The sequence below is a fragment of the Fomitiporia mediterranea genome (genome assembly GCF_000271605.1).
Source record: "Fomitiporia mediterranea MF3/22 unplaced genomic scaffold FOMMEscaffold_10, whole genome shotgun sequence".
NCBI lineage: Eukaryota > Fungi > Basidiomycota > Agaricomycetes > Hymenochaetales > Hymenochaetaceae > Fomitiporia > Fomitiporia mediterranea.
Genome location: NW_006760395.1, coordinates 1,809,042 through 1,828,930, shown reverse-complemented (window position 1 = coordinate 1,828,930; position 19,889 = coordinate 1,809,042). Strand labels below are relative to the sequence as shown.

At 45.6% G+C, this 19,889-nt stretch overlaps 7 protein-coding genes across 7 annotated transcripts; 5 read left to right on the top strand and 2 right to left on the bottom strand.

The window, feature by feature from the left end:
• Positions 1 to 183: 183 nt before the first annotated feature.
• Positions 184 to 1,693, top strand: FOMMEDRAFT_170167 (uncharacterized protein). Its single transcript, XM_007269561.1, has 8 exons — positions 184 to 318; positions 376 to 415; positions 483 to 604; positions 659 to 817; positions 875 to 953; positions 1,012 to 1,140; positions 1,200 to 1,393; positions 1,454 to 1,693. Exons 1-8 carry the CDS (start codon positions 298 to 300, stop codon positions 1,604 to 1,606), a joined length of 897 nt encoding a protein of 298 aa, XP_007269623.1. The 5' UTR covers positions 184 to 297; the 3' UTR covers positions 1,607 to 1,693.
• Positions 1,694 to 2,031: 338 nt separating this feature from the next.
• On the top strand, positions 2,032 to 5,186 carry FOMMEDRAFT_170166 (uncharacterized protein; the record flags this gene model as incomplete). The annotated part of the gene is made up of 7 exons (XM_007269560.1): positions 2,032 to 2,544; positions 2,603 to 2,755; positions 2,806 to 3,075; positions 3,136 to 3,249; positions 3,303 to 3,869; positions 4,164 to 4,277; positions 4,646 to 5,186. 7 exons carry the CDS (start codon positions 2,032 to 2,034, stop codon positions 4,817 to 4,819), a joined length of 1,905 nt encoding a protein of 634 aa, XP_007269622.1. The 3' UTR covers positions 4,820 to 5,186.
• A 263-nt stretch (positions 5,187 to 5,449) lies between these two features.
• FmMnP3s (fungal versatile peroxidase from pleurotus Eryngii) lies at positions 5,450 to 6,630 on the top strand (the record flags this gene model as incomplete). Its single annotated transcript, XM_007269559.1, has 3 exons — positions 5,450 to 5,957; positions 6,013 to 6,435; positions 6,497 to 6,630. 3 exons carry the CDS (start codon positions 5,450 to 5,452, stop codon positions 6,628 to 6,630), a joined length of 1,065 nt encoding a protein of 354 aa, XP_007269621.1.
• A 959-nt stretch (positions 6,631 to 7,589) lies between these two features.
• FOMMEDRAFT_112496 (high nitrogen upregulated cytochrome P450 monooxygenase 2) lies at positions 7,590 to 9,921 on the bottom strand (the record flags this gene model as incomplete). Its single annotated transcript, XM_007269558.1, has 11 exons — positions 9,825 to 9,921; positions 9,417 to 9,762; positions 9,279 to 9,356; positions 8,986 to 9,220; positions 8,905 to 8,928; positions 8,778 to 8,855; positions 8,565 to 8,724; positions 8,264 to 8,511; positions 8,106 to 8,195; positions 7,898 to 8,022; positions 7,590 to 7,852 (listed from the first exon to the last, which is right to left on the bottom strand). Exons 1-11 carry the CDS (start codon positions 9,894 to 9,896, stop codon positions 7,590 to 7,592), a joined length of 1,719 nt encoding a protein of 572 aa, XP_007269620.1. The 5' UTR covers positions 9,897 to 9,921.
• A 1,241-nt stretch (positions 9,922 to 11,162) lies between these two features.
• On the top strand, positions 11,163 to 13,136 carry FOMMEDRAFT_91871 (MFS general substrate transporter; the record flags this gene model as incomplete). Its single annotated transcript, XM_007269557.1, has 8 exons — positions 11,163 to 11,317; positions 11,388 to 11,552; positions 11,621 to 11,679; positions 11,731 to 11,815; positions 11,865 to 12,517; positions 12,591 to 12,665; positions 12,750 to 12,874; positions 12,948 to 13,136. The coding sequence occupies 8 exons, from the start codon at positions 11,163 to 11,165 to the stop codon at positions 13,134 to 13,136; spliced, it is 1,506 nt and encodes a 501-aa protein (XP_007269619.1).
• Positions 13,137 to 14,567: 1,431 nt separating this feature from the next.
• Positions 14,568 to 17,208, top strand: FOMMEDRAFT_112491 (FAD/NAD-binding domain-containing protein). Its single transcript, XM_007269556.1, has 17 exons — positions 14,568 to 14,790; positions 14,847 to 14,944; positions 15,015 to 15,038; positions 15,103 to 15,133; positions 15,187 to 15,212; positions 15,281 to 15,470; positions 15,527 to 15,613; positions 15,676 to 15,907; positions 15,989 to 16,061; positions 16,120 to 16,150; positions 16,206 to 16,299; positions 16,381 to 16,499; positions 16,557 to 16,674; positions 16,747 to 16,803; positions 16,866 to 16,928; positions 16,996 to 17,027; positions 17,095 to 17,208. The coding sequence occupies exons 1-17, from the start codon at positions 14,595 to 14,597 to the stop codon at positions 17,124 to 17,126; spliced, it is 1,503 nt and encodes a 500-aa protein (XP_007269618.1). The 5' UTR covers positions 14,568 to 14,594; the 3' UTR covers positions 17,127 to 17,208.
• Positions 17,209 to 17,443: 235 nt separating this feature from the next.
• Positions 17,444 to 19,324, bottom strand: FOMMEDRAFT_92075 (FAD/NAD-binding domain-containing protein; the record flags this gene model as incomplete). Its single annotated transcript, XM_007269555.1, has 5 exons — positions 17,444 to 17,624; positions 17,686 to 17,835; positions 17,865 to 18,521; positions 18,581 to 19,140; positions 19,217 to 19,324. The coding sequence occupies 5 exons, from the start codon at positions 19,322 to 19,324 to the stop codon at positions 17,444 to 17,446; spliced, it is 1,656 nt and encodes a 551-aa protein (XP_007269617.1).
• Between the last annotated feature and the right edge of the window lie 565 nt (positions 19,325 to 19,889).

The following is a 19,889-nucleotide window of genomic DNA, read 5'->3' as shown; positions in this document are numbered from 1 at the left end:
CTAATTATTTGATTTCTAATTCCGCGGTCGACAAGGGATTATACACAACGGCCGCCATCTCAGATTACTGACCATTCATCGGCCGTTCATATGTGGCTACAAGAAGCAGGACCCACCTGTCCATCAGTGTGCCTTGGTGTTGCAATTCCACCGGGACATACACGTGTTGTAGAGAAGAGTCGAAGACAAACTTCTTCACTGAAATAAGTACCGTGCCCGCGTCACCCCGCTATCACTTAAGCCATCAGCGCGAGTCTTCGTCTTCCTTTCCATCTCTCGACGAGGCGGAGACCAACCATGGCATTCTCTGCGGGCGAGGTATGTATTGAAACATAAACTCTCGATCCGACAAACTCTAACATAGCGCTCCCGTAGTCTAAACTTGTATCAATCTTCGTCCAATCGCTGCTCTATGGTAAGTATCATGTCCTTGATGATGTTCGATTGACGCTTATCTGTGTCGATCGCTCGTCTCCTGTCAGGCGCCTATGCAGTACTCTTCTTTGTTACGACGTACATGCTTGTTTCGAAGCGTTCGTCTGGACGTCCGATACGTAGGGGAATGCTATTTATTAATTTGTTGATGTTCGTTGTCGCGACAATGGTGAGTTAACTATTTGAACTTACCTGCTCTGAGATTACTTAAGTCTGTGAGTAGCATGTAGCGGTCAACTTTACTCGGATAATCAAAGCTTTCATCATATTCGCAAACGCACCGGGAGGACCCGCGGCGTTCTTCAATCGGTTATCGGAGTTCACCCAGATGTTCGGGAGCACACTGTATGTTCTTCAGACGCTGATCGGAGATGCCATGGTGGTATGTTCAGCGATTTTTTGATATTAGAAAGACGAACTCAAAATGATTATGTCGAAGCTCTATCGTTGCTACCTTGTTTGGGAGAGAAAGTTTTGGATAATCGCATTCCCTTGTTTACTTTTGCTAGGCAGTACTGGTACGTCTAACACCGGTCTATTATTCAATTCTGGTCTGATTTCTGGACATTACTTCAGTTACGGGAATCGGTATTCTCTACTCGTTCGATCGTGTAAATCCACAAGCCAACATATTCGTCGTCCAACTCTCGCGCTGGATCACAGCCTACTTCTCCATGACTTTCGCTACGAACATCATCTGCACAGGTACTTCTTTCCGTTATCATTTACGTCTCAATTCAAAAGTACTTAACTTTTGTCCACAGCTCTTGTTGCATACCGCGTATGGTCCATCAATCGGAAATATATGTCATTTCGCATGCGGAAGCTCCGGCCCATCATGCTTCTCGTTGTGGAGTCGGGAGCGTTCTACTCCGCTACGCTTCTTGCGTTACTTATCCTCTATAACGTTGACTCGTGGTTCCAATACGTTGTTTTGGATGCCGTTTCGCCTACTGTCGTGAGTTCTTGTCCAATATGATTTTTGTGATGTTCCAGTTGCTGAAGTCGAGCGATTTAGGGAATTGTGTTCACGGTAATTATGCTACGCATTATCATGGGAGTTTCAACCGAGGAAGGCGAAACTGCTCTTATGGAGTCGAGTGGAATTAGGATGGAGCGAATGAGGACTGATAGCGATCGGAAAGTCAACACAATCGACGAAACTGTCTAATAAATGTCCGAAATGGGGTGCTTCACTTCACATTGCTCTGCATATATATGCTGTATGGTTTCGACGAACCACGATGATATTCGTTTCTGTTGCTGTTGTTGCTAATCTTTGTTGTTTTGTTTTTGTAAATTGTAGTACAAGTGAATGTACTAGTAGTGTAGATATGCAAACAGTTTCATAACTATGACGGCGTGATGCGCATAAGCGGTTACTAGTAAATACTCAATGGGCAGCCTCACAAGGTAAACTATTAAATTATGTAAGCATGAATATTGCTAACCATTAAATATTACTTGCTAGGCTATAGCCAATCAAACGCCTAGAACACGTTATGTCACAAAGTGTAACAAGAAAACACGTCTGTAAATGTAGCAGAAATATACCTACCTTCGCCAATCTTCTGTACGTTTGTGAGTGCTAGAGCTATGGCGGAACCATTGACCCGTTCATCATCTCAAACTTCTTTTATCCCATCTATTTCCGAGACAAAGCTGTCTCCTCCGCCAAACTTATCCCCTGATACTAATAATAGCCAACCATCACCTTCTAATGCACAGGAACTATCTTCCTCTACACTACTACACAGTGTACACACTGCTCTCGTTTCACATCCTACCCTTGGTCCTTCTTCCTTTGACCATGGAGACTCAAACCTGGGCAATGAACCTTCAAAAAATACGCCGCCACAGCATACCTCGACACGTTCTGCTCAAACACAGTCTCGGCGTTCTAGCGCTCGTCGATCCAATTTAACGGAAGCACAAATGATTAAGTTGGTACATTGTTACATTGCGGCTCGGGTCGATCTAGCGAAGCATGATGAAAAGGGTGCAGTAGAGGCAGACTTTGCAAGGGCGGCTCGGGCTGAAGGTATCACCGGCACAGATAAGTCCCTTCTCGTTGAGGTCAATGCCATTCTAGATTATTACCGATCTGAGGTACTTTCTTCACTTTTTTCTTCTTCTTTTTTGCTGTATAACTAATATGCATGTTTAGAATCTTAAAACTGTGGCGGTCAAGGCAATTAAAGCTGCACTAGGACATCGAGAAATTGACGACAGCTTACTTTGGCAACTGTGTGATAGGGCCTGGAGTATTCGCGACATATACTCAACTAAATCGGACGAAGAAAAGGAGCGCGCACGTAAAGTCAGTATTCAATACCACCTCCTCTAGGGTATTTATTGACTTTCCTACAGAAGATGATTGAGGATGAGCTTGCTGGAGAATGCATCCGTAATGCGTCACTTCAAACTGCAATAGCTCGTGGCATCATCAAGCCAAAGGCAAGCCCTGTCCGTCAAATTACTAGCGCTGGAGCAGTCGACCCTCTTACCAACGCTGGATCCGTTGAGGATCCTTGCGCTGTAACTGCCGCCCACCTCGCCAATGTCGGATCAGTCGATGTAGTTAATAGTGGTGGTTCCTCAACGAATGCCGGTTACAATGGCGGACCCATTAAGGCAAACGTAAGTACTAGTGTTCATAACTTGTGCTTTATGTTTGATTCTTATGGTCCATATTTCCAGACGACCGTCTCTGTCGAACAGCTCACCGATGCTGGCTCCATCGACTGTCTCACCGATGCTGATTCAGACGGTCTGAAGAATGCAGAATATGATGACCAACATAGTAGTGCAAAGGTATGTCGACTTCCTCATTGTCGATGTTGCAGGCTCACATATCATTTGCCAAGGCTCCCACGAAAGCTAGTTTCATCGACGCTCTCACGAATGTTGACACCAATGGAAGCCTTACAAATTCTGCCCCGGAGAACACTCTCACGAGCACCAGCAGTCTTGGCACGCTCATGGACAAGGGCACGACAAGCCATCTCACCAATGCTGTTTCAATCAACCCTCCCACCAACACCAGCTCCGTTAGCCAACTCACGAATGCCCGCTCTGTGGAACATCTCACAAACGCTGGCTGCAACAATACATCCGGCAATACTCAAGCGAAGACTAGTTCTGTTGACCGTCACTCTGGTGCAGACTCTGTTGACGCAAAGACCAATGCTGGTTCCGTTGATACAAACAGGGAGAATGATCATAGCCGACGCGCCCTAGGAAAGACACGAGGGCTGAAACGGAAGGCTCCTTCTCAAGCAACTGATCTGGCCGACTCTGATTCCGATTTCAATCCGTCAGAGGATCCTCTTCTTGCACTTCTTCAAGTTGAACGCCGTGAGACGAAGCGCTTAAGGAAGGAACTTAATCAGACCTTCAAGCAACTTAATGAAGCTATGAAGGCTAACACAGCCGTATACAAGCAAGCCGTTGAGTCTCAGAAGGAGTTCAATATGAGCTTTCTTTCATTTCTTAGAGAAAAATTCGCCTAACCCTTTTCCTTTTATTCAATCCTTGTAACCATGTTAACTCTCATGATTATACTCTTTATTAGTTGTATGTTTTGCTATCATTAATATAAAATAATATTCATCAACGTAATATAAACTATAAAGTAAGCATAAAAGTAAGCATGTGCATTTGAGGGCTGACGTTGAAAAGAAAGGAAAGGAAATGCTTTCTCACTACTACCTACCAAGTATGGTTAGACTCACGAGGACGATCTCGTGACACTGGTGCCGCCTATGCATGGTGCGCAGCCACAAGTTCAAACGACTGCACCACCACAAATCAAGACTCCCTTCGACTGGCATTCCACAATTGTACCTCCGGCGAAATGCTACGTTCCTTATTCTTGATCTTGCTTCACCTATCACTCCAATGAGGCAATGCACGGACACGGACAAAGCGAAGAGTGCGCCGTAAAACATAGGTGACGCGCGGCTGCGGTGTTCTCCGCCCATCAAACAACGTGGAAGCTGTGCTTTGGCGGCAATGAAGTCCGCGACGTTTATGAGTGACTTTCGCAATTTCTTGCGCTTTTTTTGATGTACTGCGTATCTGTCAGAAGAAGAGCCAAGGGTTTTTTTACGTGACTGTTCTTGATCTCCGCGCTGACCGACATACATATTTCTCTGGTACCTTGTCAACGCATGGATACACTTCATCAAGACGATCACATTTTCAATAGCCTTTTCTCATGGATATAGCGGCGTCAATCCGCGTACACATATGTTTTTCTCGCGCTATGTTCTTGGCAGCGGAACCGACTACAAATTCTCGCGTTGGAACGACAAACCCGCGTTCTGTGTCAGGGAATTGCTATGCTGCAGACGCTGTTTCGCAATATCGTGTCGACAATTAATAGGCGACTTCAATTAATTGGCAGAGACACTTGCAGAAGGGCTTTGGCAATTTAGAGTTAAGATGCCAAGAGTTATGCAAGTCTCTCAAAATTGAAGAGCTGGACTTGCAGAGATCGACATTTAATGCCCATGTCACGTTACTCATGATTTTTGTTGGGTTGTAGTCAGACATTTCTTTATTTCAAACTCCGACGCGTCTACAAGTGCCAACAAGTGGGTTCGAGCACTTGCAGAAACTTGCAGAGAGTTGCACGGATTTACATCTCTATTTGGTATATATTAAGGTACGTCCACTTTGCTGAGCCACCCCAAAATTTTCCAACTGTCCTACAAGTGCTCCTGCCAATTAATTGAAGTCACCTATTGGCTGTGATCAACTGATGGGCCTGTAGCGGCATGTCATCCCGTGCACCCGCGTCTCTTTGCCGACGCTTACTCTTGGCGCTGAGGCGGTCCCGCAACTTCGTCAAAACAAACAGATATTGACGTCCAGAATGGTATAAAAACACAATGAACTAGACGGATGATACGCACCAATTCACGTTCTCTTTCTACGTTCTCAAGAGTCTTCGTTCGAGTTCATTCTCTTTGCTGTCTTTATTCTTCGACCTGATTCAGTTCTCTTCACAATGGTCGGAAGATCTGTCGTTATTCTTTCTTCACTCGCTCTATCCCTTTCTGGTGTGCGTGCCGCAATCACCAAGCGTGTTAACTGTCCGGATGGCAAAAACACGGCGTCGAACGCAGCATGTTGTGCTTGGTTCCCTATTTTGGAGGATATCCAGCAGAACCTCTTTGATGGTGGAGAGTGCGGCGAGGAGGTTCACGAATCCCTTCGCCTGACGTTCCACGACGCTATCGGTTTCTCACCAAGTGCTGGTGGAGGAGGTGCTGATGGTTCGATCATCACTTTCGCCGACACAGAGACGAAGTTCCATGCGAATGGTGGCATCGACGATATTGTTGGCACGCAGGCGCCATTTGTTCAGAAGCACAACGTGACGCCTGGCGATTTCATTCAGTTCGCTGGTGCTGTCGGCGTTAGCAACTGCCCTGGCGCTCCCCGTATACAGTTCTTTGCCGGTCGTCCAGCGCCTACCGCCGCTTCTCCAGATCAACTCATTCCTGAACCTTTCGGTAAGTCTATCTCGTACTTTTAGTTCTGTAAATGCTTATAATTGTTCTTGACTAGACTCCGTTGACAAGATCCTTGCAAGATTTGCGGACGCCGGGTTCAGCACGAACGAGGTTGTCGCACTCCTTGCTTCTCACTCTATTGCCGCAGCCGACCATGTCGATGAGACAATTCCGGGATCTCCGTTCGACTCTACCCCAGGTGTCTTCGACAGCCAGTTCTTCATTGAGACACAGCTTAAAGGCACACTCTTCCCCGGTACTAGTGGAAACCAGGGCGAGGTCGAGTCACCGCTCCTAGGTGAAATCCGTCTTCAGTCCGACGCTGATCTTGCACGCGACTCTCGTACTGCATGCGAGTGGCAGAGCTTTGTCCTCGACCAGGACAAGATGCGTTCGGCGTTCGCAGCTGCTATGTTGAAGCTCTCTACTGTTGGCCACAACTTGAACGATCTCGTTGACTGCTCAGAGGTCATTCCTGGTAAGCTCGAGATTCATCCAAGACGATGATTTGAATATTGACCAAAGGATTCCGCATGCAGATGTCAAGCCGAACAATGCTGCTCCTTACTTCCCTGGTACCCTGACCACCGCTGATGTCGACCAGGCATGTGACGCTACACCTTTCCCTTCCCTGGCCTCGAACCCTGCGGTTACTTCCGTAGCGCCTGTGTAAGTGTCTAGCATCGCATCTACAGACATCTATTCAAACTAACTTTGCTTTACTCTTCCAGTCCTCCCTCTTAAGAACTTGCATAACGAATCCGTACATTCGCTTTTCCTTCCTTTCTTTGGGAGATTTTTGGTTAGACTGGAACGAGGACTTTTTTTTACAAGGATAATTTATGGATTCTGCAATCCTCACGGACATGTCGCAATTTTTCCTTTCTGGACTCTTCATTTGACCGATTATTACAATAGTACTTATTGATATTATTTGTTTGGATATCCATTTTGCACGCACGAATTTAAAACGATAAATAGTGGTTCTAAATTATCTTGAAGGATAAGTTGAGAAGTGCTAGTGATTATTTATTGCAGTTCAAGTTGAGCAAATATTGTGTGGCATACAGTGGTAGACGAAATTATTGCACAATTCCAAAAATTCTCTTCAGAGAATTAAAAATGTAGTTGGGAAACAAACGGAAGAAATGGGCAAAAATAAGAAATATGTTCAACATTATTACTTAGTTTACTCTACCTGAAGAAAGTGAGATGTGATAACTTCCTTCTATCCAACGTAATTGATGGGATGGGAAACTTACAAACAATTAAATCCCCGGCGTCAACATAAGCCTTTTAACCATTAGAGTTTATCTTTAAGCGAGCGTTGTGCCATACCTTTATTTCTCCTTTGTCGACGTTGATTGCAATTCGCAAAAATCATTAATAACTCTTTGATTGAATTTTACATACAGTGGTAGATAAAACTATTGCACAGTTCCGAAAAGTTAACCACCAGAGTTGGTAAAGTAGTTGAGCTGTGAACCAAAGGAATAACCATTTTGGGACAAAAATATTAAATAAAAATGTGTCCAACATATTACTATTATTACTAAGTGTACTCCGCCTCATGAAAGTGATACAGTATAACTTTCTTCAATCGAACATGATCTATGGGAAAGCTAACAAAAGTTAAATCCGCGGCGTCAGCACAACTGGCAACCCTCCATTTGCCATAACGAAATGGTCCTCAAGCTCCTCCTCCCATCTACAAGGGTCATACTCAGGTGCGAATTGAATATCGAATCTCTGCATAAGGAGAGCAACGACCATCCGCATCTCAGCAAGAGCAAGTGCTCGTCCAGCACAATTCGCAGGTCCGTAGGAAAATGGTATGAATGCTGCCATGTTCGTGTGCACCTCTCCTGATTCGGATCGGGATGAGGACTTCAAATCTGCAGAACCATTTGTTCTGTCGGATTTGGCGGAATGAGCAGTACGTTTGACGGTGTTGGGCTGTAACCACCGATCTGGCCAGAACGTCTCGGGTGCTGGGGAGAAGTATGCCGGATTGCGGAAGAGTGCGTATGGTGGGACGACTACAGATGTTCCTTCTGTGATGAATCTAGATAATTAATTAATCAATCAGTTCGTCAGCATGGTCGTGATTGTGAATGTGATGCTAGCTAGGAGGAACTAGGAACTAACCGGTCCCCGACCCATTTACCACCACTCCCGACTTCGGGTGCACGTTGCAAGTAGCTGCCAACAGGAGGTTGAAGTCGCATCGTCTCGTTTCTAATCACCGGAATGTGATGATAAGTATTCTTCTTATATATGTGCAACAGGAGTAGAGGTAGACCCACATGACTGCATTAAGGATTGGCATCTCTGCAAGCTTCGTCGTATCAAATGGATCGCCCTCGCCAGGTGGGAAAACAGAATCGATCTCCGCCTGCAGGCGCTTGTACTCATTCGGATTGCTTAGGAGGTAGTAGAACAAGCCGCTGAGCGTCGTAGAAGTCGTATCGGACCCGGCGATGATGGCAAGTGTTCCGTCGGAAGTGATTTCTTTATCTGTCGGTGTCACTTTTTCCACATGGTCCTCATCAATCTGTGGACAATGTTTGACATGCATTTACAAGTTAGGCACTCTGCGGAACTTACGAGATGATAAAACAGATCTTTGGTGAGCGATCCATTTGCCTTTCGTGCACGTACGAGTTCATTGGAGAATTCCCGCATCATACGAGGGAACTTATGTGCGGAAGGGATCCTACGCAGAAGAGGCATGAACCAAGGGATGTGTTGGTATATTCCCGCAATACTGTTTATAAATTTAGTCTGATGCTCTTATATATTAGCTGATGTAGAGCGTACTGCATGGTAGACTCGATCAGTGTCCAGATGCCTTGCTTGTCGCCACCGTCTCGCATGAGTTCAAAACCTCCACCAAAACTAAATTGAGATTAGTGTGGGTATGGCCTGCGAATAACGAGTAACTCACGCCATGTCACCCATGAAATCAGTCCTGTGGAGAAGTAATTATCAACATAGCGCTCGGACACTAGTAATGGAGGCGACCTACGCAAAATAACTCAACCATTGGGCCAGGTCTACAGAAGGAACACCCGTTTTCGCCGTTCGTTTGTTTAGCTCACTGACCAATTGCAGTGCACGCTTTTGTACGATCGGCTCGTAGCCTTTGACCGCCGAGGTATTGAAGGCACGATTCCATGCTTTACGGCGCCGTGCATGTTCGTGCATCGTGCGTATCCCGATTAAGGCAGGTTCTTCACCCTTTCCGGTACGAGCGGTCCACACTAATACAATACTATTATTAAAATGTGGGTTAGAATCGATTTAGTTTATTGCACTTACTTGGACCTTTCGGCATCCCATCTCCGCCTAAAATACTAGAAATTGCAGAGACGTCTACTACGGAGAGCTCATTTGGCCCTAATATATTACAACTACTCTTCAGAACTTGTGCTGTTCGAAATTGTTCAGAAGACTTACCGATCCGAACATAAGGCCCATATTTCTCATGGAGTTCCTTATGCATAAGATGATTCTTGCCTTTTGCCATTTTTGATAAACCCCAGAGCTTTGTTATCTTTGCAAGGAAGGGGCCCGGATACTTTGCAAGTGGATGCCATGGTGATAAGCGGTAAATCACGATACTTGTGACCAGCGAGAAATAGAATAATGCGAAAGCACTAAGGACGGCTAGTATGGCGGAATCTTGTTGGAAGTGAGGCAAGAAACAAGCAGCGGGGAGACTTGGGATGACGACTAGGAGGATGAACTGAACGAAGAGGTGAGACAGGTCGGGTTCGAAGCGCTTGTAGATTGCGTGAACAGTCTGCGAAAACGAAAAAGACAAATTAATCAATGCCACTTGAAAAAGTTGAACGGTTCTCTCACCAATGCGCATGCCACGTCGAGCAATAACACGTCTCTAAACGCGAGATCAGGTATCCTGATTGTATCCAACATGATGGACAGTATGTAAAGGCGTTCCGGGGGTGGAACTCAGTAGCACACACAAGTGAGACTTTGAGAGGGGCTGGTTTGGCTGGACGTGTCACTTAGCCGCGCACGGAGCCACTTTATAGGAAGGAAAGCGGTGCGCGGGCAGAAGCATCGGGCATTCGGTCATTCAGGTTATCGACGATGGATATACAAAGAAACACATTCATATGATTATGCATGCCTCTGACACACTGAGCGGCAAATGCAATGAGCATTACGCCCATCGGACAGACGTCCGAGTCCAAGTACTTGATACAAATGACATATGTAGGCCCATTCGGCGATATGCACGCGCGAAAATGAATTGTTGTCGAAGAACCTATCCGGGGTAGTCGACGGATCAAAAGGCGCGACTGCGCCGGAAGAGCGTCTTATTCGGCAGGTGCGCAATTCACCGAGACCGAAACGTACTTAGACGGTAGTACTACGTACGCTTGTCGGCAGCGACAACTGTTGCATTTCTATCACTGTATCAGTGGAATGAAACACGTCGTAATTAGCGCATCGCTCAAGTCATGTTTGTACCTTGAGCATGCTTTCTTTCGATGTTATGTTATCAATGGCGTCGACGACGTCAAATTGGGAATCCGATTGGATCGCATGCATTATCAATGCTTTAAAATAAATAATAATAAATAAACGAGGAAGGCACCGCATATATCTTTCTCTCGGGCAGGTAGTACTATCCTGACCGAGAAATGATTCCGCTGCTGTAAGGATAACTCCCCAATCTTTAGTTTCGATTTATACAAATATTTTGTGTCCAGCAGCGACTTGCTACATGAGTTGAATGCTTATCGCATGACGTGACTAGCTCGCAGTGGGCGGTCCGATCGTCTATCTGACCCTTCGCCAAAAAGCATGTCCCTGTTCTCACATCCGAACTCGTCGATGAGCCTGCGTCTTTAGTTCTCATCCTCGCTCCTTGACCTACTGAAGACGAGTTTAGAAGAAAAGATGTCCACTGTCGCTGGCCTGGGGGAACGACGTCGTCTGCTTGAGAACAACGCTGATGAGAACGATCCATTGCAAAAAGGCACTTACAATTCTGTGGATGTCGTGCCCTCTGCCGACGAAACACAGGGATCGAGCGACAGCCAAAGCGAGGACAGAGAGGACATTGAAGCTGCGAAGGAGCGAGACGGCAATAAGCGGATGGCGAAGCTGGTGAGTCCTCAATCCTTGGTCGTGCTGAATACGAGAACTCGTTGATAATCATCATGGTCATGAATGCAGATAGTTCCTCTAGGCCTTGGAGTATTCCTCGCAGCCATGGACCAGACCGTCGTCGCTTCGTCATACGCGTCAATCGGTAGTGAGCTCAAGCAACTACAGAGCACAAGTTGGGTTGCGACGGGTTATATGCTTACGCTCACGTCCTTTCAGTTAGTATTCAATTTTCTTCCTAATTCTTCGATTTCTGTCAACATCAAATTAAAAATATTCTCCTTTTAGGCCGCTTTATGGAAAGTTGAGTGATATCTTCGGCCGGAAGCAATGCCTTCTCTTCGCCTTCTCCGTCTTCGGCGTTGGATGTTTGTTTTGTGGATTGGCGAGGAATATGAAAGAGTTGATCGGAGCACGCGCCATACAAGGTCTTGGAGGTGCTGGGATATCGACGTATGTTCACAGTTTGACGGAACGTTCATTGCATCCTCACAATATCTTTTTGTTTTCTTGCATGTCAGTGTTATAACGATCCTAGTTTCGGACGTCGTCCCGCTGCGTTCAAGAGGAACATGGCAAGGTAAGTTAAATTCACCAAGTCGTCAACGATTTCTAACGGTCGCTGCTGTAGGTGTACTCAACATTATATTTGCGACCGGTGCAGCGGTAGGTGCTCCATTGGGTGGTATTCTCGCAGATGGGATTGGTTGGCGATGGTAAGTCAGGTCTAACATCGCGACGCAATTATATTAAGTTTTTCTCCAGGGCTTTCTTATTGCAGGTGCCCATGACTTCCCTCGCCTTCATCATCATCTTTTTCGCTTTCCATTTGCCTGGTGGTAGAGACCATCAAACAGACCTCATGTCAAAACTCCGACGCATTGATTTCTTGGGAGCATTTACCCTAGTCTGTGGTGTACTGTCTCTACTCGTAGGTCTCGATCGTGGCGGGAACGTTTCTTGGCGCGAACCAATCACTGTCATCTCCCTCTCCATCTCTTTTGTATTTCTGGCCTTCTTCGGCCTCACCGAGACGCGACTAGCTGCAGAACCTTTCGCTCCCGCTCGCGTACTCGCACATTCATCCCTCATCGCTGCATACCTATGTAATCTCTTCTGTATAGCTGCAGCTATTTCTGTCGTTTTCAATGTTGCGTTATACTTGCAAGCCGCAAGTGGAGCCAGTGCAGCTCAAGCAGGACTGGGGTTAGTCCCTTCCGTGCTTGGAGGTGTTACAGGAAGTCTCGGTTGTGGGCTTATCATGCAACGTACTGGGAAGTATTATTGGCTTACGGTTGGGATGTATGTTGCGCAGTTTGTTGGGACGGTTGTTCTTACGGCTGGGACTCTGTTGAAGAAGGGTTCGATAGGGATAGGTGTTGTTGAGGCTGGGCTTGTGGTGCAAGCTCTTGGAAATGGTGAGGATGCTTCTGCTTCCAGGATTTGTCTCGTCTCATGAAGTGTATTCTAATGACATCTTGGCATTTGTAGGAGCTGGAGTTACGACTACTCTCATTGCTATTATCGCGAATGCAGCTCCGGAGGATCAAGCAATCGCAACTGCTAGTACGTGTATTCGCACCAATATCCCATTAACTATACTGTCCTGCAATTGTATCATTAACTGACAATGTGATTATGCTATGCTAGTATCGTATTTATTCCGTTCTATGGGCTCTGTTCTCGGTATATCCATCGGCAGCACACTCGTCCAAAATACCCTTAGAAAATACCTCCATGAGCGGCTAAAGGGACATGATGTAGACGTAGACGAGGTCAGTCGTTCTTTTTGTCCCTTATCTTCTCCACTAACTCGAACTTTTATCTTCCTTTCGATACGATGATAAGATCGCCGACCGTGCCCGCTCATCGCTCGCTTCTCTTGCATCTCTGCCACCCAAAATCCAAGATATTGTTCGTGGATCGTACGCTGAGGCTATCCGCTCTGCTTTCATATTTTCTGTTGTCCTTGCTGCTCTTGCTTTGGTTAGTTCGTTCTTTATTCGTGAGAAGCCACTTGTGCGGAAATCGACGTAAAAATATATTATTAGAGTAGAATGTGCTCGTTGAGCTGCACAGCTGTTTCTCCCTTCTCATATGTCTACGTTGATTGCAACGCCCCGTGGTTCATCGGGTACGGTGAGCACGGAAGATAGACCGCCACAGTTGATTGCTGTTAAGCTACTTATTTCGGTTTGAAATTTAATCATAAACACGCACTTCACCTTAGACATCTACTATACTATGATCCCTCTTTGCCAACGATCCCTCTTTGCCAATTTGCATTTACACACAAAACACAACACCTAATGCTCTACAAAAATTCATGGGGGTGTGTTTTTACTATTTAAAATACAATATCTCTTTTTTTCTACAAAAAAATTGATAGAGGAATTAAAAACCTGTAAATACTGCTATTTCCACTAGTTGCAAACCTTATAATTAGCAGTTTTAATTTTTATAATCAAGTTAATAAGTTGATATTACTACAAATGTATATGAATTATACACAAGTACTTATAGTATTTTTCTTGAGAGATTTAATGGTGGTTGTAAATTAAAATTAAGTAAAGATTGTTTTGAGAGTGACAAAAGTGACAGATTCCCAGAGAACCTTTGATTTTCTGCATCCAGACCCTGAGTCTCACGACCCAATTTGGGATGACCCTGAATGGCCACTTACATAATACTAGTGCGGCAACTCTTGGACTAAGAAGTTAGGAGGGGGGTTTGGGGGGTTTTGCCCCCAATTAGGTTTGGGATAAGTTGGGTTGTTAGGTTTGGGTGTTAGGATGGGTTTTGGCTAGGATTAGGGAGGGGAACATGTATTTTATTAGAAAAGGACTTTATTTTGACTTAGTGAAATTCAAGTTGAACTGTGGGTGGCCAATTCAAGCTAACCAAAAAAGAACCGTGGGACTCAGGGTCTGGATGCGGAATTGACGCGACTTTCCCAGAGCTTGTACTGCGTCTTGCCAGAGCCAAATTTCTGTGACAGATTGTGACAAAGTTGGCAAAGAGGGATCGCATCCCTCTACAGCTCATAAAAAATCGTAAAAATTATTTTGAAAAGATATTGTGCTTTATTATGCTCTGATATACATATATGCAAATTTTCAGATCAAAATATTAAGTGGTTTTGGAGGAATAAAAAATTGGCAAAGAGGGATCATAGTATAGTATGCTGGCACGTGAATAGACCTGTAGTACCGCAGGAGCCCCGGAAAATGACATGTTCGTATATGTATAGATGATCCAATCAAAAGTATTAAAAATAAATTTACAATTTAGGAGAAAGAGTGGCGATTGGGGGAGTGAGTCTAATGCTAGCCTCGGGGGGTGTGAGTGGCTGAGACGCGATTGGCGGAATGCCGGTCGCTCCCGATGGGTTCTATCCGACGCCATAAAACGTCATGCATCTACAGCGAGTACTAGTCTGGTGTCATTGAGTCCCATTCAACCTCTTTGCGTGTGTCCTGCATACACAACGCAACCATGACATTCTACTCAGTTGCTCTGGTGCGTTCGGGTCGACCGGTGCTTTCGACGCGCCTACCCGCTCGTGCAGCTCACAAACTTCAGGCTCGAGCGTTTTCAGCTAGTTCTACTCGAGGAAAAGAACGGCTCGTAATTCTCGGGTCTGGATGGGGAGGGTATGAGGTGTTGCGTGGTGTTGACAGAAAGCGTTGGGGTACGTCTCCATCTCCATCCGCGTTCGTGTTTATGATTGACGACATGGTACGAAAGACGTGACGATGATTTCTGCTTCATCGTATTTCAATTTCACACCCCTGCTTGCAAGTTGTGCCGTTGGGACCCTCGAGTTCAGGTGCGCTGTCGAGCCGGTAAGTATACGAGACCATTTTTGTGTTAACATTAGTGACCGTACATGCTGAAACATATGCATGCATTTAGGTCCGGAGGTACGCGCCGGAAGCCGTACGTCAAAGACCGTCGAAAGCCCAATTCCTGCTCGCAAATAATAATAATTTTTTTCGTCTAGACAACATATAACGCATGGTGCGACAAGATTGGTCTGTATCTCAGCACGCATTCACCGCCACGAAAGTCTAATATATGCGCATAGATTTCAAACAGAAGACACTCACTTGCGTATGTGCCCAAACTTTTCTTCTTATTGTGGGATTACCTAATTATCCATTGATTTTAATCAAATGTAGGTCCCAGCAACTCCTCTTCCATCCTACTTCGAGCGTCCACAACAAACTCCCACATCTGTGTCAGAGGTATCGACGACACCTCCGAAGCTTAGACTTGCAACGCAAGCTCAGACAATTGCTGTGAAACCTCGAAAAGAGTTTACGATTCTGTATGATAAACTTGTTATCGCGGTCGGCTGTTATGCACAAAGTGAATTCCGCGACTATTTGGAGAGGGAGAAAGGGACCTGATTTCTGTTCTTCTAGCGTTTGGCGTGCCTGGCGTCAAAGAGTACGGGTATTTCTTGAAGGACGTCCGAGATGCTCGGGCTATTCGTTCGCGTGTACTTGAGTGTATGCACGTTCCTCACCTTCCTTAAGTAATTGTCTATACTAATTAATTTCATTCATTCAAGGTTTCGAGGAAGCATCTCAGCCAACACTCTCAGACATCGACCGTCGAAACTTACTCAATTTCTGCATCGTCGGCGCTGGACCCACAGGTGTAGAGTTCGCCGCGGAACTCCATGACTTACTCAAGTCGGATATAAGGAAATATTATGGCGAGAAGCTTACTCGCCTCGCACGGATTAATTTGTATGATGTTGCGGATCGTATGCTTGGTGGATTTGAGGAGGGGTTGGCGAAGTATGTTTGTTTGTTTGTCCTCGGAGAATACTTCATCATTTAAATTGATCGTTGGAGCTGACCATTAATATTATACTATAGATACGCGGAGCGGAAGTTTGCACGAGATGGAATTAACATCAGGCTGAGACATCATGTTGAGCGTGTGGAGGATGTGCGTGCTGGATTGATATTCCTGTCTTTCGTTACGTTATTCACTCTTTAATTTGTAGGGCGTATTGCACGTTAAGGAGCAAGGCGAAGGTAGTATATGTTTTATCATTCGCCACTTCAGAGGTTGTTGATTTAATCCAAATAGTTCCCTTTGGCATGCTCGTCTGGAGCACGGGACTCGCACCCAATCCTCTGATACAAAGCATCGCGGAGATCGAAAAGGATGGCAAAACCGGAAGGTGAAACTTACGCGATCTCATTGTTTAATGCCTGTTGGACTTATTTTAATGACCTTTCCTTTCGTGTCTGTACGAATACAGTCTACTAACGGACAATCATTTACGCGTCATCAAAAAGGACGGATCAATCAGCGAGAACATATGGGCTATCGGGGACTGTGCAATCATCCAGGATGAACTCCTTCCTGCAACCGCTCAAGGTTCGGACATTTTTCAACGTATGAGAACTTGCCATTCATTTAATTATCTTCGAATAGTTGCTTCACAAAAAGCAAAATACGTAACGCGCGTGCTGAACCGACTCGTCCGCGATCGACCCACGGAGGAGCCATTCCAGTTCCGCAATCGGGGGAGTCTCGCCTACCTTGGTGATTGGTGCGTCTCATTTTCCCCCTTAACCCTCGTTTTGGCGAAGTAGTATACTGATAATTATACTACGCCATGTAGGAAAGCGTTATATGATCGTTCCAAAGTTGAGACTGGACCGAAAGGAAGTGAAACTGGGTACGTTTCCATTTATTTCGCCTTAAGAATCGTTGCTGATTAGGTTTTGTGACGTATTCTAGACGTCTCGCATGGCTCCTTTGGCGTTCAGCTTACTTCACTCAAACACTAAGTATCCGCAACAAGTACGGAGATTCCGTATCTCTGTCTTGTCCAACCTTTTAATCACTAACGTCTTTTTATTTCATATAGAATTACCGTTCCGTACTACTGGTTCCTTAATTGTAAGTCGTAGTTTATCTCCGTATAGTTACTATGGATAATCTTAACTAACTAACGTTGTGTACAAAGGGATTTTCGGTCGCGACATTACGCGCTTGTGAAAAGTATCTCGAGATCTTTCCTACAATCTATAGACTATCATAGAATGTATGATGACCCCTAGTATGATTAAAATACGAGCTCCACTATTCATTGTCGTCTGATGGGGATAAGGAAGGGTTGGGTAGCTGGGACACTGTAAGTTGGGACAGACTTCTTCACTCGTGTAGTCTATGCTTGCTCGCTAAGTCATTTTGCGCATCATGTACGTATTATTATTTTAACAAACACTGCAAGAACATGTCTTTATGTACTGTACAAGCGTCTATCAGCGTTCTCACCATAACCAGTCTTCCGACTTAATTCCACCAACCGCCGTTTAATTATCTTTAAACACACGGTGAATCGAGACAAGGATCTGCCTCTCCAAGGACCCGTCTGCCCACTCCTTATCATGCAGTGTCCACCTCTGTTCGAATTCATCCAGCTTCTCTGGATAGCTCAGCATAATGATCTCCTTAACGGCCCTGTATGATGCTTCAAGAGCACCGACCACCCAGCTTTATATAGATTTGTCTTATTAATAGAGGTAAAGATGCAGGATGAGGTAAAAATGCTTACGCATGCCGATCACTGATCACCTCCCCAGCGAAGTGCAGCCTCCCTTCAGCGGCAGGGCGAGTCAAGTGTTGGTAAAGGTCAGCAAACTGACCTGGCCCGAATTGTGCATACGCGCCTGCACAGATTTTGTCAAAAATCATCAAAAAATTGCTGAGCACATTCGTCACAACGGTGAATACGTACCCATCGTGTAAAGGTTTCTTCCCCAGCTCCACGTGAAAGCCTCTACGTACTCTAACTCCAAGAAAGCATAGCCTTCTTCAGGCTTGAAACCGTGTACGGCTACAAGGTCTTGCAAAATTCTTCTCTTAAGCAAAGCCTTCGATTTCTCGTCGTCACCCATGAGTGCTGAAAGCGCAAGAGCATCGGCTGTCCAGGCATAGCTGGCGAGTAACACAGTGGACTTCCTGCCGCTAGAAGCGCCATACGATGGATAAACAATTGTACGAGCCATGTTGTCTGTTTGCGACTGCCCACCGACAATCGCTCCAAACGCTCCGAGCTGCTTCATGACAAAGTCGTTCTCCCACCAATTCGTCTTAAACTTGATACCGATCTTTGTAGCTGCTCCGTATGCCAACTCGCGGAGGGATGACTTTTGCATGTAGTCGAGCTCTGCTCCGGTGAGATCCATGGTTCGTAGGCATGGAAGTGTAGTCGTGGTAATTACATGAGAATATGAGCGTTGACTGCCATCGTCTAGGGAGACTGAAACTGTTGGAGTTGGCTCTTTAAGAAGTGCAATACCAGAAACGGGAGTGTCAAGGTAAAGCCTGTCCCCTGGAGTTAAGTTGAGTTTAGCAACCATGGTATCAGCGATAACACTCGACCCGCCACTAAGTTATCGAACAGGTTAATTGTTACTCATGAAGAAGTAAAAAATGTAACAACGTACTCCACACAGTACCAATCAATAGTTGCGTTTGCATCCTCTTCTGGAAACGCAAACGCAAGACTGTCCAAAACTTCCTCAGAGAGTGCAACATCATATGAACCTGATGAAGTGTCGAATGTCTCAAGCCAGTTCACAACGCCTAGTGGGTAAGGCATCATTTGCAGCTTGTCCAGTTCTGGTTTGGTGTCCGAACGGTTCCCTGCCATGTAGGCTCGGGTAGAGTATACGTCGTATTGCATCATCAACTTCCACCCCTCGTCCCCACCGTTAGTGACATCGTCCGCGAGAGCGTTAGCAAAAGGGCCAACAACATTATCAACAAGGTTATCCCATCCGGTTTGACCGTATTTCTCGGGGACGTCAGTGATCTGGAATTCATCCGATGTTGAGACACCAGGATCCGAGCGCTTCCTGCGTATAGAATTGTAAAAGAGAACGTTTTCAGGATTCTGATAAATGTATTTAATCAGTTTTCCTCCGCGTTTGATATCGAGGCGGTCGAAGAGATCGAACGTGCGCTTCATCAACGGCGTATCAGGAAAGCGCATTGCGCCAACGTCCTATATAATTTTCAGTCAGTCTGGATAATTAGAGGATGCAGAAATGGAACAGTGCAGATAATCGGGATTTACTGACAAAGTAATCATGTTCCTCGTCGGAGAAATGATGCGTGAATAGACGCCCACCCCAACGATCAGAGGATTCCAAAATCTCGTAAGGAATGCCAAGGTCTTGAAGTATCATTGCAGCATAAAGACCACCAACACCAGCACCGATGATTCCAACTTTGTTAATCTCACCCACAGGTACAGTGGGTACAGTGGGCAGAGCAGAGGTCGTTTGAAGACTTGGAACAGAGAGCTTCAGGTGGAAATTCTTGATGATATTCCTTGCATAGTGTGCCAAAGCGTCAGATCTAGCTTCTGGACCCAGATCAATCATGGTGGAAGTTTATGCTATGAAAATGAGTAGATGAACAAGAGGTTAAGCACTAGTACTGCAGTGCCGGGCAGACGAAGCTGATGTTGGGTTGGTATTTTATACCTGGTATGATGGGTAAACTCCGTAGTTTCATTGAAGCCAATGTGACCAACAAATGTTGTGTTTCAGCATTGCAGTGCCCAGTTCTCGAGTCACAAGCGCCATTGAGGTCATCATTCGTGCTTCCATTCACGATGATTGCCAATAATCTGGAAAATGTAAGCCACGAACTTGACTATTACTTTGCTTCCGCTGGGGTAGGGTGCTTAACTAATCGCCCGCCAGCTCGCTAGATGATATGGAAGGTGCTGTTACACGGAAGACCTTT

Excerpts from the sequence above, each read along its gene's own strand:
- FOMMEDRAFT_170167 (XM_007269561.1), top strand. The coding sequence starts at position 298 with ATGGCATTCTCTGCGGGCGAG. Across the intron at positions 1,141-1,199 it reads TACGAACATCATCTGCACAG|CTCTTGTTGCATACCGCGTA; the intron begins GTACTTCTTTCC and ends TTTTGTCCACAG. Across the intron at positions 1,394-1,453 it reads ATGCCGTTTCGCCTACTGTC|GGAATTGTGTTCACGGTAAT; the intron begins GTGAGTTCTTGT and ends CGAGCGATTTAG.
- FOMMEDRAFT_112491 (XM_007269556.1), top strand. The coding sequence starts at position 14,595 with ATGACATTCTACTCAGTTGCTCTGGTGCGTTCGGGTCGACCGGTGCTT. Across the intron at positions 16,062-16,119 it reads ATGTTGAGCGTGTGGAGGAT|GGCGTATTGCACGTTAAGGA; the intron begins GTGCGTGCTGGA and ends TTTAATTTGTAG. Across the intron at positions 17,028-17,094 it reads GTACTACTGGTTCCTTAATT|GGATTTTCGGTCGCGACATT; the intron begins GTAAGTCGTAGT and ends TTGTGTACAAAG.